Source organism: Camelus dromedarius, chromosome 28 (assembly GCF_036321535.1).
Source record: "Camelus dromedarius isolate mCamDro1 chromosome 28, mCamDro1.pat, whole genome shotgun sequence".
NCBI classification, from domain to species: Eukaryota; Metazoa; Chordata; class Mammalia; order Artiodactyla; family Camelidae; genus Camelus; species Camelus dromedarius.
The window spans coordinates 15,533,007-15,559,644 of NC_087463.1; the positions used below are offsets into that span (position 1 = coordinate 15,533,007).

General features: G+C 45.4%; 1 protein-coding gene and 1 long non-coding RNA gene across 2 annotated transcripts in view; one reads left to right on the forward strand and one right to left on the reverse strand.

The window, feature by feature from the left end:
• Positions 1–26,638, forward strand: part of LOC135319527 (uncharacterized) — a 54,457-nt gene that overhangs the window by 19,909 nt on the left and 7,910 nt on the right. Inside the window, exon 3 of the long non-coding RNA XR_010378185.1 lies at positions 8,894–8,981. This is a non-coding gene — a long non-coding RNA (uncharacterized LOC135319527). The remainder of the gene's footprint in view (positions 1–8,893; positions 8,982–26,638) is intronic.
• On the reverse strand, positions 915–26,509 carry CPLX4 (complexin 4). Its single transcript, XM_010979982.3, has 3 exons — positions 26,249–26,509; positions 15,024–15,111; positions 915–1,142 (listed from the first exon to the last, which is right to left on the reverse strand). The coding sequence occupies exons 1-3, from the start codon at positions 26,413–26,415 to the stop codon at positions 915–917; spliced, it is 483 nt and encodes a 160-aa protein (XP_010978284.1). The 5' UTR covers positions 26,416–26,509.

The following is a 26,638-nucleotide window of genomic DNA, read 5'->3' on the forward strand; positions in this document are numbered from 1 at the left end:
GGCGAGGGACAAGAGAGCAAAAGAGGGAGAAGAGATAGGGAGAAGGGCCGGAATTGGAAGAGGATGAGAGAAAGGGGTGGAGAGAGATAATGAGACACACACACACAAATTGATTTGACTTCTCAATGCTATTTGCCCCCCGCCCCTTTGTCCCCATGTGATCACCAAGTTCAAACAAGAAGAGATGACACTGAATGCAGAAAGAGCAGTAGGCTTTCCAGTTGCTCCCCAGCCTCTGGCCCTCCCTCTCCCCTAGCCCCCACCTCCACCCAAATCCATTCTTCACCTGGCCTCCAGAATGACGAGCTGCAGTGCAAACGCTGGGGAAGCCTATTCTCTGCCTCCCTTTCTCATCTTCTACCCCATCCCTGCTCCTGCCCCTTGGCTTCGTGCCGAACTTGAGAAGCATCTGCTCCATCAAGGAGCCTGGAGTAAGAGGTGGTGTGATCTTTGATTGCCCTTGAGCCTGCAGCCTGGGCTCCCAGTGGGCACCCTGACCTTTCCCATCTTTCTCTGAAGGGACCTGGAGTTCTGCTAATGGTTGGACAGGGTGAGACCTTGCCCTCTAAGGAAAGAGGATGGAGATGAAATGCCAGTTGCTTTCGTTTCTTCCTGACTGTCCTGAAGATCTTTAAGCAGATGTATGTTCTGCATCCTTCTCAGCTGAGAGCTCCTGCTTATAACCACATTTACTACTAAAAGGACAGAATGATTCCTGCTGCAGGGTGCTAGGTACACACCCTACCAGGAACCTTTAGAACAACCAAGTTGTCACCTACGTGTCTGTAGAGAGCTTTCTCATCATGGTTTTCCTAACTGTTCACTACACTGAAGTATATGCTGTTTGAAACGCTCCACAGGGGAGCGGCACGTCCACCTTGACCTGGCTGCCTCCTCCACCCCCGCCCTGCCCCTCACATCACACAACACTTCTGCTCCGCCGTCTGCTTGATTTCCGTGAAGGTGGCCTGGGCTTTTTCTTTTATGGTGTCCAAGTCCATGTTCTGAAGGTTCTGTAACTGCCCAAGAATAGAATCCTTATCTTCTTCCTCTTCTTGATCTTCATCGACCATTTTCCGGAGATCTTCGGGCAAATCCACATCATCTCCAGCCATCTGGATTTGGTTCTCATCCATTTCACTCTGTGCGGGAAATCAAATACAGAAATAGGGAAATCACTGTAAGACAAACCAACAAACCCTGAGAGCAGCAGGAAGACAAGGGTCTGTGGAGGGTGGATGGAGGAATGGAATGCTAGGTGGCCTCGCGGCAGAGCCTGTCCCGGGTAGCAGTCCTGGACACCAGAGGTCCTGGTCGGGACCCCTCTTTCACTGCATTTGGGTTGATCAGAACCTTCTAGCACAGCAGTTCACAAAGTGTGGTCCCTGAACCCAGCAGTGTTAACGTTAGAAAGACAAATTCTCTGGCCCTACCCCAGATCTGCTGAATCAGAAATTGCAGGGTGGGGTTCAGCAATCTTCATTTTAAGGGTCCCTCTCTGTCATGCTGTGAAAAGCTTGCCCGACTCAGCCTTAGGGCAGCTCTGCAAGCTTTGTTGTCAATCAGCCCCAGGCTGTGACTCCGTGGCCGCGGCTCATCCCCCTCTGGAGGGTGGGATTTGGGTTCACAGTGACCAGACAGTGCGCCCTCCATCCAGTCATCACCTGTTAGTAGCAACTTCTGTCTAACCATGGCCCCCTCCCTCCTTTCTACTAGACAGAGGGCCCCTCGTGGGCACAGAATCACGTCAAACTCAACCGTACATCCTCGTCACCTGGAAACACAGCACCTGTTTAGTAAGTGAATTGCTGATGCTGTGACCCTGACATGGCACACCGACCATCCAGCCTTGCGTGGGGTGGATGCCTTACAATGTCATTTTGTGGTCCTAGGCGTGGCTGTTCAGGAATCCCTGAGTCCCTGCTGCCTGGTCTCGGAAATCCCTTTACCCTTAGGCTGCAAAGAAGAATCTAGAGAAGAAGTTTCTCTGGGAAAGGCAAGGGTCATTTACATTCCCAGATGACTGCTCTCAGATACAATTTTCTGAGATCAGGTTATAACATGAGACAAACTGGGCTCCAGGAGACACAGAAGAGCGAAAAAGAGCATCAGAAAAGCTAGTGATGGGAAAAACCTAAGTGAACTTGGGATTGAAGTGGTGGGAAAGATCTAAGCAGACTGTAGGAGCCCCCCAGGGGGTCTTGTGACCAGCCTGGAATTTGTTACCAAAGGCCATAAAGTGCATGAAGGTAACATGATCGTCTTCATCTTCATCAGACTGCATTGATCTGATCTGAGAAACATTGGCACCTGCTGAGTTCCCAGTTCTAACTTCCCCAGAGCTCCTTCTTGTATGTGGTTCTCTGGGTGGAGTGACAGCGAGGCTGGCTTCAGAAACAGCTTGAGAGGCAGAGGATGCAGAGGGGACGCGTGCCTTTGGGGGGCTTGGGCCCCGGAGTCCTCTGGGAAGGGCGGCTCTCAGCGTCGCCTCCCAGAGGTGAGAGAAGCTTCTCCTTGCACTTGGCCAGGCCTCGGCCCCTCAAAGCGCTTAACGGATTAATTAGTTTCTCGTCAAACTGGTGTGGGGATTAATTAGTTAGTTAATCCCCAGGGGCTCCCAGCCAATCCTCCACTTCTGTGTATTTTTTATTTACCTGCCCTCGAAGTGGCCTCCCTAGTGGATGGTCCTCAGGGCATTTTTCAGGGAGGGGAGGAGAGTGGGACTGCAGCCTGGCGGTTCTCAGTTCACGGAAATGCAGGACCCTTGCCACTCTGCTGCAGCCCGAGATACAACGTGCACGAGTTGAAAAGGCATTCCTGGGAACCCTGGCACCCCTGCCCCTCTGGTTGGTAATAAGATCTCTGCGCATGTCACCAGGTTTGAACCTGGACAGAGTAGCTGCCATGTGGGCCTGGAGGGATAGGCAGCTAGAAGGGCCAGAGGGTCAGCGGTCCGGCCAGCTGGTGCCCAGAGACCTGATCCCCTCGTGAGGACTCACGGGCCGGTGCTCCCCTGCCTCCCCTTCACCAGGTAACTCGGCCTGCTGCTTCTGCAGCTTTGGAACAGCTGAGGTTTCTTTTCTCCTCATTCCACTCGCCCAGGGAAGGGAGAGCAGTGGGTCCACTTTGCCTCCCGACTCACAGGGGGGCTCTTGATCAGCACAACTTCTGCTGGAGTGGTTCTCAGAGTGGGGTCCCCGGGCCAGCAGTGGCAGCATCTTCCGGAACCTGGTTAGAAATGCACATCATTGGTCCTCACCTAGAGCTGCTCATTCAGAAGCCGGGGGGGTTGGGCCCAGCCGGCTGTGATTCCGCTAGCCCTCCTGGTGATGCTGGGGCTTGCTAAAGTTTAAGAAGCAGCGGAACACATCCCTTGAAGACAGAGGACTGCAACTTCCTCATCTAGAAGTCTCAGAACTCAGCGGATGGTCTGGCATGTAACCACAAACAGCAGATGTTTATTGACTGACTCAACGAGCCGGTTGTCAGGGACTATAGCAGCCTTAACAACACCGAATGTGCAGGTCCTCCTGACTGTAAAGCTTTAGTCTCATGGCTACTGACTTGTTTATCTTCACACTCCCGGGGGGCAGTGCAGCCTAGAGGCCAAGGCGTTGGCTCGAGAGTCAGATTGCCTGAACGTGAAGGTTACCTCTGTCACTTACAGGCTGTGTGACCTTGGGCATCTTACACCACCTCTCTGAGCTTTATTTCCGTATCCATAAATTGGGGTTATGTGATTTGCCTAAGAGTTAGAGAAGATTAATTAAATGATAACTGAATTATTTGGCATATATTAAGCACTTAACTAAAGGAAGCTATTTCTGAATGTAATAACCTTCAGAGGCGGAGTGGGGGGGGATTTGCACTGGGTAATCATGCCTCTGTCCACGGCGGTTGGCCCCATCAAAAGGCCTGGCTCTCTTGGCATCTTAACTTCTGTCCCGGGAATGACCTACCTCTGCTCCACAGGTTCGACTTTTCTAGCAAACTGGGCCTGTTCATTTCCCTTTTAACACTAAGCTCTCAATTCTGGGAGAAAGCTACCCAGGGGGCCCAGTTCCCTTTACCCCTTGTCAGGCCTACCCTAATGTCTGTGTGACCTTGGGTACCTTACACCACCTCTCTGAACTTTATTTCCTTATCCTTAAATTAAGGTTATGTAATTTGCCTAAGATGAATACTGACAGAGGGCCTAGCTTATGACCTGGGCCTCTTTTTTTTTTTTTTTTTGCAATCTCTTGTTCCGTCCTTCAGTGGGAACCTTGTGTATGTGGTTCCCAGGATACAGACTCCGGCCTCACTTTTCCAGCCTAGCAGTACTCTGGCCAGTAGCTCAGCGTACCCTCAACAGGACAGACCGGGTGCAGAGGCCTGGGCAGGCCCCAGAATGCATTTAGGCAAGGAATCCAGGGCACTGGTCAGCCAGAGTATGGTCTAGAAGAGGAGGGTGGGCTCTGGGTAGGCCTGTCCCTTTGGCCTGCAGACTTCCCACCCCTTGTGAAGGAGTGTGGCCGGAGGAGGGACAGAGGGGAGTCCTCTGTTAAAGCATGGGGCTCAGGGCAGGTGGCACTGGTTGTCCAGTCTAAAGGCAGCATTGGGTGTGGTCAATGGCTGTGGTCAGAGAGTCCTATGATTACCATCCTTCTAGAAGGACCATGTTACTGACTATCCTTTAGAAACACCACTGTTTCAAGTGATGATTCTAGTGCTGGAATCAACCTTTCTGTACTATGAACTTACTAACAAACCAGAAACAGACTTGCAGACATAGAAAACCAATTATGGTTACCAAAAGGGAAAGTCGGTGGGGAGGGAGGGATAAATTAGGAGTTTGGGATTAACAGATACACACTACTATATATAAAATAAACAACAAGGACCTATGTACAGCACAGGGAACTGTATTCAATATCTTGTAATAACTTATAATAGAAAAGAATCTGAAAAAGAATCTCTCTTTATCTATCTATCTATCTATCTATCTATCTATCTATCTATCATCTATCTATCTATCTATGTAAATGTATATCTATATGTATAAGGTCCCATCTGTAAAAAGCTGCAGCCAACCCAGACTGCCCTGCAGAGGCGGCCTGTAGCAGCAGGAAGACTGTGGGATTTGGAGTCAGGAGACTCAGTTCTGTCCTCTGTCCACCACATGATCTTAGCAAGTCACCTTACACTTTGATGCCCGCTGGGAGGGACCTGCAGTGAGTTAGTGGGAAGATTGAACGAGACGTGCTATGAAACAGCCTTGTGAGCTTCTAAGCTCTGGACAAACAGTAGCTGTGGTTATTAATATTTTAGAGGAAAAAGGGCAGCTTGGAGTCAGGATCCCTGCAGCGACGATTCCTGGGATAAAGAAGGCGATGAAACTGAGGGTGGGCGAGTACCAGCCCTTAAGAGAAAGATCAGGACAGAGCAAGTGATTAAGGAACGTCCGTGGGATTTATACAGTGGACCCTGGTCCTTGTCTCTCCCTGGCCTAAAAGACCACCTTGCTAAAAGGACTTTGTCCACAATCCAAATAGTGAATGTCTTGTCCTGACTTTCTGCTGTGCATAAACAAAGGTTAGGAATATCAGGGATATTTTGACAGAGTTCACACATCAAGGAAGGGCAGCAATGCCTCATCGCACCCCACAAGCTCAAGTGCAGTTACAGCAAATGTGAGTCAGCTCCAGGGAGGGAGGGGAAGTCTGGCGCTGAGAACCACGGTGTGAGGGAAGGAATGAATGACTGAGTGCATGCACGGGTGAGTGAGTGAGTGAGGTGAACCAGCATATAATGAGGGGCTTGCAGGCTACACCTTCTTCTTCGGGGCTCTGTTTCAGAGGTCTTCTCTTTTCTAGAAATCTTACCAATTTGGGATATTGTTTAATGCAGTTAAGAACCAATTATTTTTATGCTGGCTGACCAGAATCAGTTTTAATCTCTTGGTTTTTGACCAGATTTATAATCTTTACTGCCAGTGCTCAATGCCCCATTATTTAAATAGCCCCGTATCCTGCCATTGTTATTCGCTGTGACTGATTTCTGACCTTTCACTGAAGGGTCAGCAGGACTCTGGATTCAGACTTCCTACACCCTAATCTCGATAAACCCGCCTTCATCTTGTACCAAACTGGAGATTCGATGATAAACTATCTTTCATGGTTGTATCGTCGAAGAGCTGAGTGTTCCCGATGTGTTAGAGGCCAGTCAATCAAACTTGGTTTACCAGCACACAGCAGTTTGTTCCATACGAGGCAGATCTGATTTTGGTTTTGGTTTATTTTTGGTCTACAGAATACCAAACAGCTAGATGAACGGATTTCTTTCACTTTGATAAGTTGATGTAATGTTTGATGTTTTACCTACTTCTGAGGCTCATCAATGTCAGCAGTCACTTGTCTTCACAAACCACCCCGACTGTCCTGGTTAAGAGGGAGGATGTCCCGCTGGCCTCTAGGCAAGGTGACAGCTTTCCCTGGCTCCTGTCCTGCTGGAGCTTACAAGACATTGGGAGGGCAGGGAAGTAGATCAAAGGATACAGTCAATCAACAAACGCCTCCATAGAGAGTAAAAGTGGGCGTGGCTGGCTTTGCTGAGACAAGGGTGAATTTAGCTGGAGGGACCAGGAGGGAAGTGGGTGTGGGGCCCTGGGGACTGGGCGCCATCAGACACACTCATCCTTGTTCTGAGCAGATGCTGCTGAGGGACTGAGTTTATGTTTTCTCCCCTGGGATCGTGGTTCTCAACCCTCTCTGTGCCTCTGAATCCCTTGTAAAGTGTAGAAAAACACAGTGGTCAGGCCTCACCCCCAGATTTGGCTCTGGTGGTCTGCGGCCAGGGATCAGGAAGTAGTAGCATTTTAATTTTTTAAAATATTTTTTTGGGGGGGTGGTAATTAGGTTCATTTATTTATTTATTATTTTTATTTATTTTTTAATGGAGGTACTGGGGATTGGACCCAGACTGAACCTCATTTCCCCAGTGATTCTAACGTGTGAATGGTGTTGAGACCTTGTCCGGGGCTGGCTGGCTGCAACTTGTGCTACACCCCACTGTCCTTCCCTCTTCAGCTACTTAAAGAGCCCTCAGCACAGCCAGACTGGGACAGAGGCTGTGGATTTGACTTCTCGAATATAGCCATCAGTTTTTAACATTGATGGAGAGCGTGCACACATAGGACCCTCCGTGGACTGAAACTTCCCCTCTGTGTACATCTTACACGTCCTTCCTTTATGCAGGGGTTCCAGAGGGACTCAAGAAGCTCTTGGAGGCCCCTTGTCCAAGCCTCTCTTTCACAGATGAGGAAACCGAGGTCCTGAGAGGTGGAGATACCCGCATAAATGTCATCCCACTGGTTAGGGGACAAGAACCCAGCACTGCTGCCAGGTCTAGCAGGAAAACATGGCCAGAGGGTCAGATGGGCTTGAGTCAAATCCTGCCTTATCATTTACCCACTGTGTGACCTTGGGAAGTCAAGTTCCCTCTCTGAGCCGCTGCTCTTATCTATGAGGGGGAAGTGATACCTACCTACCTTCTAGGGTGGTTGTGAGGATTAGTGAGAAAGCTGGTGCACTAAGCAACGCGCATTCGAATCCAAAGACTCTCCCTCCCCCCACCATGTCCCCCCAGGACCTCCAGCCCACAGCTCTTTCCAGGGCAGGACTAGAACGAACACACTAAACTGGGGCAGGGGCGGGGAGGAGCAGTAAGAGACAGCCCCTGATGGGCCTCTGATGGCCTCCCCATGCTGCCACCAGAAACAGCTGCTCGGAAGCAGGAGGTTTCAGTGTCTGGGACCCTGCCAGGCAGCCCCAAGACTCCTGATCGGAAGGAGGCAGGCAAAGAAAGGTTCTCAGAATCCTATCTGTTTCTAAGAGGCAACTTTAAAATTCAGTTCCAGTGGCACATGTTTAAAGAAACTCTACTGATAGATTTTCTTCTATCTTCATCTTTGTTCAAAGTGAACGATGCCCTTAATACAGCAGACAAACACCAGGTGTAACTAAATCATATAGCTCAGCAGGGGGCACGACATTATTTTTCAATGACTAACCTAGATTGACAATTCCGTTAATAGGATTAGGGTTCATTGTGGAACTGTTTTCTCTTATTAATTTGGCTTGACTTACATATACATTTTGAATTGGCTAGGAAGGAGGGCACCTTTGTTTTTAGGAAGAAAATCTTGTGGCTTTCTTTAAAACGTATTACTCTCTCTATTTGAAAAAAATGACATCTTAATTATGATATGAAGTAACCTTGGTATTTTATACAAAATCATCATGTCAAATCCAGACTTGTTCTTTTCATGAAAATGGATTTTAGTATAACTCTTAGGGCAGATAAATTCACTCTACTATTTTGGACACTTTGTTCTTTGGGTGTGTTTTTGTTTTTGTTTTTTCCCAGTAACGATCATTCACAAATCTTTTACGTGGAGGTGTTTGTGTGTTTGTAGCTGTGTGTGTGTGTGTGTGTGTGTGTGTGTGTGTGTGTGTGTGTGTGTGTGTGTGTGTGTGTGCGCGCGCACGTGCACGCGCACATGCACAGCTTCTCCATGTCAGACACCACGCAAGGCCCTGGGGACAAAGACAAAAACCTCAGCCCCTTTGTTAAGGAGCACATGGTCTAGCAGATGAGAGTACTCAGGGTGGGAAGAGCACATAAGAGACATGCACTCAAGTATTACGGAAGCACGGAGAAGAGGGAGGGGCAGGAGGTCATGGAAAATTCTGGAAGAAGTGGCACTAGACTGTGGTACAGGAAGAAAAGGGGCAAAAGGTGTAGGGGATGAAGCAGGAGGTGAGGCTGGAAAGCTAGGAGCCACATCATGGTGTCCCGGCCAGGTGGTTTGGACTTTAAAAATTCATGGTGAACTTTTTTTTTTTTTTAACAGGATAGGAACAGAATCAGTTTACATTTTGGAAACCTCACCCTGCAATTTGGAGAGGAGCAAGACGCAGCGTCAAAAAGCTACTTAGGAGGTATTGTAGTAAAATTGCTGAGAAGTGATGAGACCTGCATTTTGGGAGGGGTTGAGACTCATCCAGGAGGTGAAATTACCGTGACTTGGTGATGTGCTGCACGTGGGCGGGAGGCTGGGGGCCGAGGCAAGGATAACTTCCGGTTGTCAGCCCAGGGGGAGGAGCTGGCGGGGCCGTGTCCGTGGAGGCTTCTGGAGGAGCAGGGGCGGGGACTGTCCGTGTCTGTTCTGGGTCTGAGCTGCGAGGTGCCCGAGTGGAGGCAGACGTAGTGGGGAGATTTAGGGAGAAGTTGTGGGCTGGAGGTGTAGATTGGCGGGTTCATCAACACACATACAGGCGGCAGCTGAAAGCAAAAGCAAGACGCAGCCATTCGGGGAGAATGTGCCGGCTGGGGAGCGACAAAGGGCAGACACAGGAAACACCCTGGAATATTCGGAAATTTGGGGGCAGTCAGGGGAAGGGTAATCCATGAAGAGGAGAGAGGCAACAGTTCAAGGGGAATGAGAACCAGAAGGATGGCATCCAGAAACTGAGGAGAGAGAGGGCTTCAAGGAGGAAGCGATTAGCTAAACCAGGTGAAGAAAGTTCTGCTCTGGGAAAAATTGCTCCAGGAAGAGGTCCCCAGAGGTGATAATGGAACCATCTACCGCGTTGAGACGGGCCACCGAGCATGCGCAGGAGGGAGGTGTCAGCAGAGCCCCGGGAACCAGTCATTAGGAAGAGACCCAGAAAGCCACGTTTATTCCAAGTGCTGTTTGCTTTAGCTGGAGAGACGTGACCTCCTTTGTGAAGGAGAAGTCAGTCGGGAGGAAACACTGAAGATACAGGACAGACCATAATTAGTGGCATGAGACCCAAATCTAACATGAGCATCGTGAGTTACTTTAGACATTAGAAGTCCCGTAATTATCTGTAACTTGGAAACCAACTTGAGAGTGGACATGTGTGAACATACTCGGGACGGACACACTTTCCTACACTCACCTCTGATCGCTGCTGTTTGATGACTGCACTTCTGTGACTCCTGATGTGATGACGGCAATGAAAAGGAGTCATCAGAAGACACGAGAAGGACAAACGGTGTTGTCCTTGACAGTGAGCAGTAAACTCCGAGAGGAGGCCTGTTGCTGTTTGCCAGACGCCAGGCCTCTGTTGCTCCTTTCAGAAGCCACGTTTTCTTTCCCCTCCATCAGCAATCGACTGAAACTCTTTTTCACACGAAACACCAGCCAAATAATTTCTTTGGAAAATACAGTTCTAATTCCAAAATGTGACACAGTTATCCTCATTAGACCTGACAGCTCCCGGGAAGACATTTGCCTCAAATCTGCTCTCCGTTGGGCCTCGGTGAGGGGACGGGCCCAGAACTGCCTCCTGCTGGTTATGTAACTGCAGTGAGTGACCCCAGGGAACTGTGAATGAGGCCCCCAGGGGGTCCTTCCTCGTTAGCTGGAGGACTTGGTGAGTGGGTCCGACCCCCTGTGGGCTGTTAATACTATTAGTTCGGCTGTTTACCCAACATGGATTTTATAAGACGGCACAGGGGCTGAGGAGTCTGCAAGCCCAAGGGGAGGGGAAGGTTATTATCAGCAGCCCATAAGGTCCTGGTGACCCTTGCTTTCTGCTCAGCACCGTTTTCTTTGTTAGCCAGTTGTGTCTCAAGTCTGCCAACCTGGGTGGAGATACACGTTTAGGGGGTTGTGGAGAGAATGAGGCACGAGGAAGCACTGGGGGAATACCAAGGAGGCTCAGGGGAGCTCTGGGGCCTTGGGCAAGTCCCTTGATTTATGTGAATTTCATGGTGTTTCATTGAGTGCACACCTATGATATGTGATTTTCTGTATATAGAAATCAGTTTAAAGGGGGAGGGTATAGCTCAATGATAGAGTACACGCCTAGCACGCATGAGGTTCTGGGTTCAATCCCCAGTACCTCCATTAAAAAATAAATTAATAAATAAACTTAATTACCTCCCCCCATCAAAAAAGTAAGTTTAATAAAAAGAGAAATGCCACTCAGACACCTGGATCAAGCCACCAAAGCACCCTGGTAGCCCAGAAACCCACACCTGCTCTGGGAAGAGAGTTTAGACTCTAGAGGGGAGAGGAAGGGGTGCGCCTCCCATGACCCTGGCTACCCAGAGGCTAAGCTATCTGCTAATGACAGTAACATCTATTTGATCTACTCATGTCTTTTGATGACTTTTTAAAAAAATAGTCACTATGCCATACGTTGCATCCCCAGGACTTATTTACCTTCTAACTAGAAGTCTTTCTTTTTTGACTCCCTTCACCTATTTTGTCCACCCACTCCCCCTGCCTCTGGCAACCACCAGTCTGTTCTCTGTGTCTATGAGCTTGGAGTTTTCAGATTCTCCATATAGTTGGGGATCATACAGTGTTTGTCTTTCTCTGACTTATTTCACCTAGCATGATGTCCCCAAGTTCCATCCATGTTACAAATGGCAGGATTTCCTTTTTTTTTTAAATGGCTGAATAATATTTCATTATGTATATATACCATGATGACCATTTTTAATCGTGGGAATCAGAGGAGTAATCCGATGAGTGCAGTAATCAAGATGGCAAGCCCCATGGAGGGGATGTAGGTGATGACTCCAGAATCTGTGGCCTCATCTCCTCGCTGGCCCCCATCCAGGCTGCTGTAAGGGTCTAGTACTGACCAGACAGCCCCTCATCCTTTCCCTTCAACTCACTGTACACATTGACACGGCCTTGGCCTTTCCCAGTCACCGTGATGCCCATGGGCACTGCCTGGCCTTCCAGGGCCTCTTTGCTCCTTACTGGAGCCTCCAGGAGATGAAAACCTGCCACTGATATTCCCGTTGCGGTTTTCAGAAGGCATTCTAAAGGCTCCACCATGGAGGGTTCTTCTGAATAATCAAAGACCTGATTATTCAGAAGAACGGTTCCATACCAGCCGGCAGCGCGAGCCCCTCTAGAGAAGCTGCCTTGATACAAATATTAGAACCAAAGTGTGACATTCAAGGCCTGATAAATGACTATCCCCCATGGTCAGTGTTTCCCCAAAGTCATTTCCTCTCAAGGCTGAATATTCCAGTTCCTTCAGCTCTTCCTCCGTTACTGTCAGTCATTTCAAAATCTCTCCCCATGCTGGCTGCTGCAGAGACAGCTAAAGCCTGTTGGTCTCCTAGCTCTCTCCTGGCATCCCGTGGGAGGATCCCCCTGCTCACAGGCTTCCCTCCCATCCTGTCCTCACCTCCATCCCGCAAGGGCGCTGCCACCTCCTGCTTTCTGACAGATGCTCTCAGGGGGGCCTACTAGCATGGCGGTTGCTTTCAAACAAAATAGACAACCTCGTCCTTAATATCAAAAGAATGGACTTAAAAAAAGTCGCCTCCAGAAAATTATTGCTGTCCTGGCATTAGATTCTTAGATAAACTCAAAGATCTCTTTCAGGGTCTATGAAGAAAATCAGGCGGGGTCTCATGCATTGTGCACTGGAAACAGCTACAGGAAAAGCGGTACGTGAGCGTCAGTAACGTGTGCAGTGAGAGATGCTGGGCTCCGCGGTCAACAGTGTGTCAGCTTCTTCGTGGCCTGCCCCTCCTCTAGCTGGCGTTAGGGAGCAGTGGCCTTTGCAGATAGAGTCACTGTCGTTCCAGGGAGGATATGAATCTGTCCATTACATGGCTATAAATCTTGCCTCTTTCCTTAGTTTCTGTTGGAAAGACTCTTGTTCCAAAGGACAGCTTGGCTCAGAGATTTAGGAATTAGTTCTTCTCTGCAGAGCATCCAGACCATTCTGCTAAGCCTGAAGGGGTTCCCCCCGAGGACCTGGGTGGGCAAGGCCACTGACTCGCCATTAAGGAAGAAAACAGGCAAAGCTCAGATGCTCGCCGGTCAGGGACCACAGAGTCTTGCACTGTTTACACACATCAGACCTTCAAGACCCCTGGTTGTTACTATCAAGAAAGAAGACTTTTATGTGTAGAGATAATGACAGCAGTGCGAGTTGGCGTCTCGGGAGCTCTGTCCACGTGTCAGCCACTCGGCTTGTCAGGAACATCTTACTTCCTCAGACGGAGACCTCAGGGAGTAGGTGTCATTGCTCCCATTTTATAGATGAGAAAATGGAGGCTCAGGTATATTCAAATGGCATCTGAGATTGCAGATGTCAGAGTGGCAGAGCTGGAATTAAAACCCATTTCTCCTTATATCCCCACAGAAGGACAACAGAGCATTTGTCAAAAGTATATCCTCAACAGCAACAAATATATAGACACATACATTTGTTTATAGATATATATAAATGTTATGAATACATATATATATATACACACAAATATATATCCTTAAAAAGGCTCACCTTTGTGGAACAGACACAGCCGCTTGATGGTGTGTGTGTGTGTGTGTGTAAGTGCATTGAATTTCTTCTTCATTCCAAACGAGATTTATGGTGCTTTAATCAGGTGCATCCCAGGCGGGAGGCGGGGCCTCAGGTTGGCAGCCTGAATCTGAGTCAGGCTTGCCGCCACGTTGCCAGACACAGCCAGCACCGTCCGAGGGGTTTCAGGAGATCCCTCCAGACGACAGGAGTGGGAGGGACAGTGTTTAGAAGTGCTCCGTGCTTCCAAAACGTAAGGCCAGTGGGAAAAAGTATTCAACTGGAACGAGGTGGGCAAAAAGCAAGGCACTCTTTTCAAAATTCACTGGTCACAAATGAGTTTAAATTTTATTGTGAGTTTTCCTCCCATCAGGGAGAGCATCTTAGGACCAGTCTCTCCATGGGGAGGGATCTATGATTCCTTGGTGCCTTCAGCAGTGGCCTTGCCTGGACCGTGCTTTGTTTAGTGCTTAGAGCTTCTGAAGTCAGGTTCTCCAGGGATCTGCAGGGAACCCACTGATGGAATCAGTTTAGCGGTGCTTTCTAACCCACCCAGCGGACGGAAGGTGGCTCTTATCCCTGAGAAGATCAAGTACTTTGAAGGGACCTTCTTGTTTGGCTTCTGCAGGTGGAAGATGGTCTCTAAGGAAGGAATTTGCACCTCTGGAATTTGAAGTTGGACAGCCAGCCCAGAAGGTGGAGGAGGAGTCATTTAGACGAGCTAGGGGATCCCCGGGCTGGGGAGAAATGAGGAGTCGGGCCAGCAGGGAGCTGGGCCTCTGGTCACCCCTGTGTGCGAGCCCAGGAGCAGTGCAGAGGAGCCCTGTGCCAGAATAAGTCAGCACGTCTTTCTCCCAGCTCCCAGCCAGTAAAAACGGTTGTGCAGAAGGGTGCATTGTGAGCAGGTTTTAGTTTACAATTAGTAGAGTCATACCCACGACTTTTGTAAAACAATTACTTAACCAGAGCCCCCAGGCGTTTATCCCCTCAGCCAGCACCGAGCCGGAGAAGCTGGCGCTCGGTGACGACCGTCACTGTTACGTCGCCTCCAAAAGGAAGGAACGGATTGTTCCTTTGGAGAAGAGGCAGACTGTCATAGAAGTTGAGACTCCGGGCTCTGCTTTGCCTGGCAGCGTGGTCTTTGGCAGGAGGGTCGTTACTCTGTCTCTGCCTCTGTTTCCTCTACTCGAAGAACCTACCTCACAGGACTGTGGTGAGGATAACAGGAACTGATACACACGAAGCCCTGAGAGCAGTGCCTGGCAGGTAGAAAGAGCCCAGTAAAGGTCAGCTGTGATTGTTAGATGCGTGGTGCGCGCAGTGATGTGTGGGTATTCTGCAGCCTGCAGAGAAAGTTACGTAAACATGTCCTCTGTGGGTTATTAACCCCATTTTGTTGGGAGGAAATGCAAGTTCACAGAAGTTAAAGGACTGGAATCTAGTTTTTATGAGCTAGTCCCATGCTCTTTTCACTATGTCAAAAACCTCAGTAAAGATTAAGACATATGTAAATATATTTATGTATGTATATATGTATGTACTTACGTATGTGTGTGTACACATATGTGTGTATGTATACACACACACACACGAATGTCACCCTTGGCTGATAAACACTCTCCATTTCTGACGACGTAAGAAATGACCAGATATTTACAGTGTTGAGTGTCTCACCTTTGGGAGTCTGTACTTTTCTCTGAGGTGAACTCTCAGGCACGCCCTCTCTGCCTTTTTTTGTGTAAATGCAGCATCTCTTTCCATCCTAAAAGTAAAAGAATAGAATAAAGGATCAAAGGACATGAAGAGTTAAGGCCGCTCGAGCCCCTGCTCAGAGGAGCCAGACCGGGATATTCTTTCTGAGTTCCCACTGCCAGCAGACGAATGGGACGTAGGGGATTTTTTTTTTCCTACGTCCCCAAACGTCTGCCTCTCTGTCTGTCATTCCACTGTCATCACGTAGTGCACACCCTACATCCCAAAGACACCTTGGCTCTGGGCATCTCTTTCTGATGCACCCCGGGAGGGGGTGGGGTGGTCACTCCTGCTGTAGAGTTGATAGACCTCACCGTGTTTCTCTAAGTGCAACCTGGGACCTCGAGCATCAGAATCACCTGGAGAGCTTGTTAAGAACGCAGCTTCCAGAAGCTGATCGCAGCCGGACTGCATCATGGATAGAAGCTACATTTTAAAAATCATTCTGTTTTTTATTTTATTATATTGATTAGGGATTAACGTTCAGTGCTTCTGAACTGCTAGATGTATGAGCTGATGATAAAGGGTGTTCAGTAGTATTGGGACAGAAGTTTTAAATTCTACAGAATAGTTATTTTCATGGAAAAAAATGTTTGTAGCAGCCTTGTAACTGAGCAGGACCCTGTGGGGCTTCCCCATATCCTCTGTTGTAGCTCCTCTCTGAAGTACCCAGATAATAGTGTCTCATGCAGGTTTCATTTTAAGATGCTAAAAACCCGTCACTAAGTGGCAGAAATGAACTGCTTGATGAGCTTGAGCACGCAGCCCTCAGACCTTTGGGTGCTTGATCACCATCAACCATCAGAATTGTGCACAGCTGATCACACCCTGGGATGCCCCGCCCTCTGCTAGCCTTTAAAAAGGCTCAGCTGAAACCCTTCAGGGAGTTCTGGGTTTTTTGGTCAAGAGGCAGTCAGTTCTCCTTGCTTGGCTCTACAGTAAATGCCGTCGGGCACCCAAAGTTGCTTTTGGTAACAATTTTGGCAAAGCCAGGCCAGGAGTCTGTTCCCATGGCAGGTCAACCCTAGTTAGGGGCAGCCCCTTCCTTGGGTCCCAGCAGCTGCCGGAGCTCACTTCAGCTCCGGGAACTGGAAGAGACTCTCCCTGGCGGGAGCTGCCGCCCCAGCCCAAGGCTGTTTGGAGCTGAGAAACCTCCGGAGCTGCTGCCCACACTCCTTGTCGCCAAAGGTGAGTGGCTCCAGCTCGCACAGGCTGGAAATTCTCTCCACTCCATCTGGGTTCATTCCCACCAGGAAGGGAGATGCTCAGGTGCCTTGTGAGCCACTCTGGGTCTGCTCCCTCTTGTGAGCTGGGCTGGTCTGTTGGAGGCCTCCGTTTGGGAGTGGAAGTGGAATTTTTAGACGACACGTCCCCTGGTTTTCTGTTTGTGTGACCGTAGCTTATTTGTTGTTTGTGTTTTTGTGTGCATCATTTTGGGGTGAGCCACTGCAGCTTGCGCAGGATGGAAAATTCTACCTGCTCCATCTGGGCTCATTCTTTTCCGGAAAGTGAGCCACTCTGGGTCCCTTCTCTTTCAGGAGCCAGGCTACTCTGGAAGCCTCCGTCTGGAAGTGGAAGTGAAATTTGGGGGCTACACCCCATCTGATCTTTTGTTTGTGGGAACATGTTTGTATGTGTGTGTGTGTATCAGTACTTGCATTGGCAGGTTGAAATGTCTTTGGGGAGTAACAGGGCTCTCATGTGATGACACCAGGATATTCTTCCTATTATGCAGGCCCGTGGAGGGTTGGTTGAAATTTTCCCTTTCTAGCCTTGGTCATTCATTCGGCTTCATCTCTGATGGGGTCTTGGTTGGGGTTCTCCTCTTTTGGACTGATGGGGCATTGGTTGGGAATTCCCCCTTTTGGGGTTAGGGATCTGCGGCCCTGAGAGACTGTTTTGAATTGTTTGTTTGATATTCGGTAACATCGGCCGTGAATAATTATTGATGATCAGAGCTCTGTTCCACCTTATTGTCCCCTAGGGTATATTTTGCAAAACTAGGAGATCCTGAGCTATGCGCCCACAAATGAAGGAAAATGATAATTTTTATTGTAACACTACGTGGGCTCAGTACTCCCTGAGATCTGAAGGACAGTGGCCCCTAATGGCTCTGCTGTTACATCAAAGTGAGCCTTTTGCAGTTGCTTCGGCTTTTATCTTGGGGGCGTGGGTGACTTGGTATTTGAGTCCAAATTCTGTTCTTCCTGGTTTTGCTGCAAGGGAGGCACGTGAGTGTGAGTGAGTGAATTCTCTAAACTGAAGTGGATTATTTGGGAGCTAGGGAAGAAAAATCCCTGAAAATAGCCAAAATGGTTTGGTTTTGTAGAAGCATTTACAAAGAAATTACAAAGAAATTTGCATTCTCTTCCTATGCCTTTGAGATGTAGATGATTTAACTGGCCTCTCAAAGGAAAAAAAAAGATTTTTTAAACCTCAAGTGAAAAGACAGATCTCTGATTCTGTCTTTACATAAAGACTTGTGAATGAGCTCTATTTAACTGACAAGAGTGCTTACAAATTAAACACTAAGTATAAAAGAAGACAGGACAAATTTCAAGTTCATGTAATCTAGGAAATACTCAGTATTGACTTGATACCTTATATTAAAGCTAGCTTAAGCTTGTTGGTATAATCAACACAGACATGTCTTTAATTGTACCTAGGTTTACTGAAGGTCAGTAAGTTCATGTTTGTCAGCAGAAAGGAAAACATTAACTTAGTATGATTGTCTTCTGGGTGAATTGGGTGCAAATGAGAGGAACTTTGGGGTGAGGTTTTTGGAAATAATTATGTTTTGGGAATGTCTATTTGAGAATGATCTCTCCAGATATTTGGAAACTTGCAATTTTAGAGTCATGCTAAATCAAGTTAAATGTTGGAAGTTTATTGAATAGTTGAATAGCTAGGGCATTCCCAAACAAAATAAGAGACTGAAACATTCCCTAGAAATTAAGATTTTTAAGAACTGAGGATTCTAACTTAAATGTGTAATTGAAGCTACTAAAAACAATGGGGGAAACATTTCAGTATACAGTAGGAAAATAGGATGTATTTTAAGATATATATTTTGAATTTAAAAAAAGATATGAGGAATGAAATTACATTTTGTTAATGGGGGAAAAAAAAGTGACTGGTCCTTGAGCTGTTTTTTTCTAGATGGGGGAAAAAAAAATAAGGGACAAACCAATATGGATACAGAAAGTTGTGGACAGTTGGTAGAAAGGGAGCCGGTAAAGAGTTCTCTGCATGTTTGGGCTGAGATTAGATTAAATTTAATTAGGTACATGGATTTTGTTATTAAAAGCAGGCTGGGGCAGGACTAGATTTGGTTACTCTCTGCTAAGAGAGCAAATCTACTTAGAATGTTTCTGATAACAGATTGTGTGAAACTTTTGGATATTTCTGACAAACTTCCTATCAAATTTTTCTTTATTGAAGTAGAGTCAGTTACAATGTGTCAATTTCTGGTGTACAGCACCATGTCCCAGTCATGCATACACATACATATATTCATTTTCATATTCTTTTTGTTTTGTTTGGTGGGGTGGAGGTAATTAGGTTTGTTATATTTTTAGAGGAGGTACTGGGGATTGAACCCAGGACCTTGTGTATGCTAAGCATGCACTCTACCACATGAGCTATATCCTCCCCTCTCATATTCTTTTTCATTAAAGGTTATTACAAGATACTGAACATAGCTCCTTGTGCTAACAGAAGAATCTTTTTTTTAAATCTATTTTTATGTATAGTGGCTAACATTTATAAATCTCAAACTCCCAAATTTAATCCCTTCCCACTCCCTTTCCCTGGTAACCCTAAGATTTTTTACTATGTCTGTGAGTCTCTTTCTGTTTTGTAGATGAGTTCATAATGCTCTTTTTTTTTTGTTTTCTTCTGTTTTTTGTTTTTTAGATTCCACATGTGAGTGATGTCATATGGTATTTTTCTTTCTCTTTCTGGCTTACTTCACTTAGAATGACAATCTCTAGGTCCATCCATGTTGCTGCAACTGGCATTATTCTTTTTATGTCTGAGTAGTATTCTATTGTATAAATATACCACAACTTCTTTATCCAGTCATCTGTTGCCTATCAAGTTTTAATTCAAGTTCTTTTGACTTCAGCTAACTTTGGGATGCTTGGGAGATCCCCTGAGACATCTCAGAAAAATATTTAGGGTTGGTTGGTATATTGAATTGCATGGGAAGCATTGTCAAATGAGTGATAAGCCTCCTCAAATTATATGGTATGGATAAATGTTAATATGGACAATCTAGAGGTTACATGGAGTGTCTGAAATTTGGATATGTGCTGGTGTAATGCTGTCAGTCATAATTGTAGTTGTCTTGGAATGTTGTATGGTACAGCAATTTGATTAAGTTTCTTCCTCAGAAACATTGTAATCAGATCTTTTACCTTGCTTTGGTCGTTCATGGACAGTTAAGGTGATGCTTTGCAGAACTGCTTCGTCTTCAGAAAGATTCATTAAAAGGATTTTTTGACAAATACAGATTTCTTTTAAATCATACTGCTGAGCTGGGCAAGGTAATTAAGAAGTCTTTGAAAACTCTTGATTTCATGAAACTGGTAGTAAAAGGGATTGATTGCATAGGATTGAGTGAACTGATGAATGTGGTTATAATTTTTGTTGCCGGAAGTATTTGTTTTTTAATCTATGTTTTCTAATTGAACTGTTTACCAAATGTTTGTCTCTCTATCAATATTGCCCCTAATGTTTAGGATAGAGTATTCTCTAATGGAGCTGTCACACAGTATAACTAGTCATGATGGGTAACAAAGCTTGCTTTAAGTTTGTTGCTGAAAGCACATGTGTGATGCCTGTCTGACAGTTGGGTATAAGTGATACAATGTAAGGCCTGTTAAGTGTTTCCCCATTAACATACCTGAGTCTGTTCACAATATCTGATGAGTTTTCCCCCCACGTGGATAAGTAAGAAATACAAAGGAGGCCCAGCACGGAGGGGAGGGACGTGATCTAGACCTGGGGCAGGAGCCACCACCCCAGCATGGAGAGACAGGTAGTTTGATCATCAGTGCCTTCTATTAAAAGATTTATAATCAAAAGGGGAAATGATGGAAAAATCTGCACATATTGAGGTGTGGGGAAGTCATTCTAGCTTATACATGTTTTGACTTGAACTTCACTGACCAAAGCAGCCTGTTTTATGGCCTTTTGGACATGCGTTGTACATCTGCTTTGGCTTTGGAAAGGGGAATGCATTAGAAAGTCAAAATGGAGTAGCTGTGGTTCAAACATCCAGGGTAAAACTAGGTGACCACCGCGGAGGTGATTTCAGACACATTCCTGTATTTCTGAGTGGTGTCATACTCGGGACACCACCAGCCATTCTCAGAGCAGTGTCTGCTGGCAGGTGGCATCTGCAACCTTATGACCTCAAGGTCTCCTCTTGTAACTATTAAATTTTTAGGCAATAAAATTGCTTTAGATCAGATGTTAGCAGAAAAAAGGAGACGTGTAGTGGCAAATAGCTATTGTTATATATGTATTAATACCACATCAAAAGTTAAAACCTACTCAGATAAAAGTAGACAACTGGCCACCTGGCTATTAGTCTCCCCCCAAAGTGCCAGGTTTTCAGGCTTACTTGCCTTAATTCCTCAGGGAATGAGATTTTAATTATGTAAGACTTGGAACTCATGAATATTTCCAACTCAGTGTCCATTCCCCAAATCGGGGTGGGACTGTGCCCCATTTCAGCAGGAAGGAGCCAGTGTGGTCACTGCCTCGTTCCCTGCAAGACTTGGGGGAGGGATGAAACAGGATCGGAGACTGAAACCAAGTTCCTCTGCTGAGTTTATGATGATTCCCCCTCTTGTCCAACACCTGTTCTCCTCAATATCGAGGAGCATCAAAGAAAAGGGGGCAGTTCTAACCGAGCAGGACCCTCTGGGGCCTTCCTGGGACAGACCCCTCCCCCATATCCTCTGCTGTAGCTCCTCCCTGAAGTACCCACGTAAGAGTATCTCATACAGATTTTCTGAGTTTTTCAGATGCTAAAACCCACCACCAAATGGAAGAAATTAACTATTTAACCTAGAGTGTCTGGTGCTTAAGGATTGATCATCGTCAACCAGTCAGAATTGTGCACAGCTGATCACAGACCCCCTCCCTCAGCTGGCCTTTAAAAAAATCTCAGTGGGGAGTTTGGGGGGTTTTATGGGCACAGGCCACCCATTCTCCTTGGCCCAGCAATAAAACTCTGCTCCAAACTGACATTTTGGTATTTTTTGGCCTTGCTGTGCATCGGGTATGTGAACCTGTGTTCAGTAACAGCTTTAGGAACGTTCTGTCATGTCATACCGTATCTTATGCAGTGATTCTTTACATAGCATTCTAGTGCTGAAATATCAGAAAGAGCTGGAAGCAGTGGTGTGCTTAGCAGATGTACCACAACCAGCCCTCTGGGGGGAGAAGCTCTGTTGTACTTGCCAATTTCCATGGTGTAAATACTCTCTCCAAGGCAGATTTCAAACTGTGAACTGATGTCACTGAACGAGGAGTAGGGAGAGATGCGCACGTCAGCTTTCATGAGTCAGCGCAAGCCTCCACAGGTCAGTTCCAGCAGGCCGCTGGCTTGGAGGATTAATTTTTCTCAAGCATTGTTTAAATCTGGCCACTCTCAAGTTGAAGAATCTCCCGGGTCTCCATGCCTACCATGGAAACGGGAAATATGGTCTGTCCACTGTTCTTTATATAAATACTCTGCTGGGCCAGGTGATTGGAGACTGCATTGGCCATTTAAATGACTTCCCTGCTTCCACTTTGGCCCCACAATTAAGGCATCAGATTCAACTGCTCATCACTATGCCCTGGGCTCAGGCACTCTCTAAACTCTTCCCTCCACAAAACGCCAGGCCTAGAATAGGCATGAGAGAACATTGGGTTCAATCTTCTAGTTTTGGAAAGGGAAAAAGAACTTGCCCACGAGATCAGTGACCTGGGAAGTGGGCAGAAGTAGATCTTCCCCCCAATATTTTACTATGAGAATTCTCAAATATACAAATAAATGGAAGGAATTTTACCGTTGAAACCCACATACCACGATCTATCTACATTTTACAATTAGCATCTTACTGTACATGTTTTTTTATCCCATCTCTCCCTCTATCCGTTTTATTTTCTGATGCATTTCAAATTTGTAGACATCAGTACTCTCTTCCCCGCAAACACTTCAACATGCATACTATTAACTACAGTTACGTATCTGTTTATAGTTCCTCTTTTTTTCCTTTTGAATTAAAATTTCGCATGCAGTTAAATGCACAGAACTTAAACGTATTCTGGTGGTTAATTTTATGTGAAAACTTGACTGAGACTCAGGGTGCCCCCATGAAACATTATTTTGGGGTGTGTCTGGTGGGGGCGGGTTTCCAGAAGAGACGAGCGTTTGAATCGGTGGACACAGTAAAGCAGACTGCTCTCCCCAGTGTGGGTGGGCCTCACCCCGTCCACAGAGAGTCTGGGTAAAGCAAAAAGGCAGAAGAAGGGAGAAACCAGCCCTGCCTGCCTGCCTGCCGAGTGGAGACGTCTGTCTTCTCCCGCTTTGACTGGGCCTTCCTCCACCAGCCCTCCAGTTCTCGGAACCACACCACCCGCTGTCCTGGGCTGCAGATGGCAGATGGTGGGACTTCTCAGCTTCCATAGCACGTGAGCATTGGCTCCTTGTAATAAATCTCATATATGTATCTACATATACAAGCATTTTTTCCTCTCCCACTGGTTGTATTTGCGTGTAACCCAAACCCCTATGAAGATGTAAAAAACATTACTATCACCTGAGAAAATGCCCTCACCCCTGTTCCCAGTCAACACCTGTTCCCCGTCTTAGGGGCGACCACTGTCTTTTTTCCACCCCCGACTGGGTTTGCCCGTTCTGAAACCTCATATAGATGTAACACATGCTATGCATTCTTTTGCCTAAGGCTTCTTTCCCTGAGCATGAAACACTTCTGGGATTTATGCAGGTTGTTTTATCTATCAGTGGTTTGTCCCTGTTTATTGCTGAGTGGTTTCTACTATATGAATATGTCACGCATGTTATTCATTCTGCTGTGGATGGACACCTAGCTTGGCTCCTGCTTTGGGCCACTGAAGCTGCTGTGAACATTTCTGTGCATGTTTTTGTGGAGCTGGATATTCATTTCTTGTAACTAAATATCTAGGCATGGAATTGCTGGGTTACTGGGCAGTTTGATTGAGTAAGTGTAGTTTTATAAGAAACTGTCCGACCTTTACCCAAGTGGTTACATTGTCCTGCGTCTTATCAACTGGATCAGGGGTTCTGGGTGCTCTACCTTCCGACCAAGATTGGGTACCATGTCTTTTTAATTTTAGCCATTCTGGTGTTGCTATAGTGGTACCTTAGTTTTCACTTTAAGATGACTAATTTTCATTTCCATGATGACTAATCATATCGGGCATATTTCATGTCCTAATAGGCCATTTGTATATTTTTGTGAAGTATTTGTTCAACTCTTCCGCCCATTTTTTTTTTTTTTTTTTGCTTTTATTATGGACTTGTAGACCTTCTTTACCTAGCCTGGATCCCAGTCCTTTGTCAGATACACATTTTGCAAATATTTTCTCTCAGTCTGTGGCTTGCCTATTTATTTCTTAATGGTGTCTTTTGACATAGTTTCTAACGTTGATAATGTCTAATTCAGCATTTCAAAGGTTTGTGGTCACTGCTTTCAGGGTAACATTTAAGAAACTTCTGCCTTCTTCCAAGATGCCAAGATGTTTTATGGGTTTTTTTCCCCCTAAATGCTTTATAATTTTGGCTTTTATGTTGAAGTCTGTGATGCATATCAGAGTTCAAGTCACACTGGTGCCACAGCAATTGTTGAACCATAACTAAGATAAAAGGACATTTTTTATATAATGGAGAGAAATGGTGGGGTAAATAGATTGTTTTATTTAGACCTTTCCAAATGTTCTACTTAGATATAGACCTCTTTTAGTACTAAGGTTACCAGTAGTGCAGGGAAAAAAAATCTCAACATAGAAGGAAAATAAAAATGAATGGGCAGCAGAGTGCATTATTGAGTAGTATTTAGTTTACGATTAGTAGAGTCAGTCTCACAACTTTTCTAAAATGAAGACAAGTTTAGGAGGCTTTGATTTGCTGGTATTCATTTTCATTATTATGTCTATAGCTCTCTCTAGATGTAGCCTGTGACGAACCATTTCTGATGCCTACTTCTTTAGGTCGTATCCGAGGTGATGAAGCTCTTGAAAACTCGAGCGACGGACTGGAAGCTATGCCTCTGGTTAAGAGGAAGCAGGCTGGCTTCATTGTCCTGCTCTTTCTTAAATTGGTTGATTACATAATAAATGTATAACACACACAAAAACACACACACTCTGCCGAGTAGCTGGTAAATAACCCAACTGACTATGCACTGACTGACCGTTTGGCTATTTTGGTACCTGAACTGTCAGATATAAAATGAAGGAAAAGTAGGTTATTAGTCAATCAAACAGATGCCATATCTGTGACCAGATTGACTGCTGGGACATATTAAATGATATTTTAATATCAGGTATATAGTCAATATTTCTGACCATTTTCTTTTTTATGAGCCCCCTTGAGCTGAGAACATTAGGTGCTGCTGTTCTGCTTGTTTCTTCATTATAATTTTTTTTCATGCCACAGGCAAAACTAGCCAGTATTCAGGGAATGCTCCTTTTTTTGCCCAAGTATTTTTTAGTACCAACATTATTTTTTTTGCCATTGCATTTATTTATTTTTAACTGATCTTAAATTTACTGCAGAGCCAAGCATACATTCTAGGTAGTTTTATTTATTTATTTTTAAAATCTTTTCTTATATTCTTTTTTTTTCTTTTTATTTATTTTTTCCTATTCACTATTATCTTATTTAGGTAGTTTTATAAGTCACGGTTTCTTTCAGGAAAAAATACAATAGACAAGGTTTCCATTGAATGTAGGCTTTTGTGATTTCTCAGTTTCCTCCAGGTCATTAACCCTTTCACCTGCAATCATCTTAGCAATAGGACTTAGGCGACTATTATGTAATTGATCGTTAGCAAAACAGCCATGGTGGTAAAAAGAAATACTTTTCTTTTGTTAACATATGATGAACATTTAACTGCAAAGACTGATGCTTCAGTACTCAGTTGATTTGATTATTAAAAGATTCTTAAATTAAGTCTACCTCAAACTTTAAAAAATTTCATATAAATTACACTTATTTAAGATCGATCTCCAGCAGTGAAAAATTGGTGATATTCACATACCATAATACCCGATTGAAATGTTACTAATATTTTATTTTTACTACACTTTATATAGCCAGGAGAATGTCCCTATTTTTTAGAAGTATATAGCTGAAGTATCTAGGGCTAAAAAAAATCATGATATCTGTAATTTACTTTAAAAATGGTTCTCTGTATCAATCAATCAATCTACCTACCTATTTATCATCTAACCAATTAATCATCTATAAGCAACTATGGCAAAATGTCAACTGTCAATTTTATGCCATAAGTATATTGGGCATTCATTATACTGTTCTCCTCTGTATCTTTAAAATTTTTATAATAGGCAGTCCAGACATTTATTCATAGTCTTTGAGAAGCCAAGTCTCATGATATAATTGTCATGTTGTACTTTCTAGGCTTTTCGCCTGCCCTTGTAAGATCAAGGACATTGTACTATATGTTCATTAAGGCCCTCTTCCAGGTGCAAAGTCTGAATTCTCAGAATTTGAAAGCTTTTGACTTGCTAGGAGGGTGAATTTCATGAAGATTCTAAAGATCGTTAGGCTCACAGTTTTTCATTTGAACAATGGAGGTCAATTAAAATGTGCCTAGACCAGAAAATGTTCAGCTGCTTTGCTTATGACATGTAGATTCATTCATTAATTGTTCATTTCCATTCATTCATTCAGGACATAGTAACTGCTCATGCTAGGAAATTGTTTGCTGGAGCAGAACAGACTTTCCTAAGGTTAGAGGCAAACAGCAAGAGGAAAGTCATCTAAAGAGCACAGAGGTAGAAACTGGGGAGCTGAAGACCAGAATGAATGATCAGAATGAATTTTCTTGCTTTTAAAGGGAAATGAAGTTGCATGTACTCACTTCTCCTCAATCACTTGCTTTTGATATTCCTCATACTCCTCTCTAGTCATCCCGTGAGCTGCTGCAGGATCAGATGCACCTCCTTCTTCTTTTTTTTCTTCAGACCCGCCACCAAGTCCTAAATTCTTTACCTGGTTACTTATCATCGTTTTCATAAGGAAGGCCATTGTTTCTGCCCCAGAAAAATAAAACCAAAAACTCAGACAAAACCTGAAGGGAAAAAAAAAAAAACCCACACAAAATCGCCAAATATCTTCAACAACAGCCACACATTTAAAAGCCAAGGACTTTGCACAGCCTCATCTATTCAAGGGCATAACGATAGAGAAGAGTGGTTCATGGGCTGTAAGCTGGATTAAAGAGGTGAACTCCTTAGTATAGAGAGGCAGA

Bases quoted from the DNA above. Each gene is read 5' to 3' on its own strand.
- CPLX4 (XM_010979982.3), bottom strand. From the start codon at position 26,415: ATGGCCTTCCTTATGAAAACGATGATAAGTAACCAGGTAAAGAATTTA. The intron at 15,112-26,248 runs GTGAGTACATGC...TTTTACTTTTAG, and splicing joins AAGCAAGTGATTGAGGAGAA to GATGGAAAGAGATGCTGCAT. The intron at 1,143-15,023 runs GTGAGACACTCA...TTTCCCGCACAG, and splicing joins AAAAGTACAGACTCCCAAAG to AGTGAAATGGATGAGAACCA.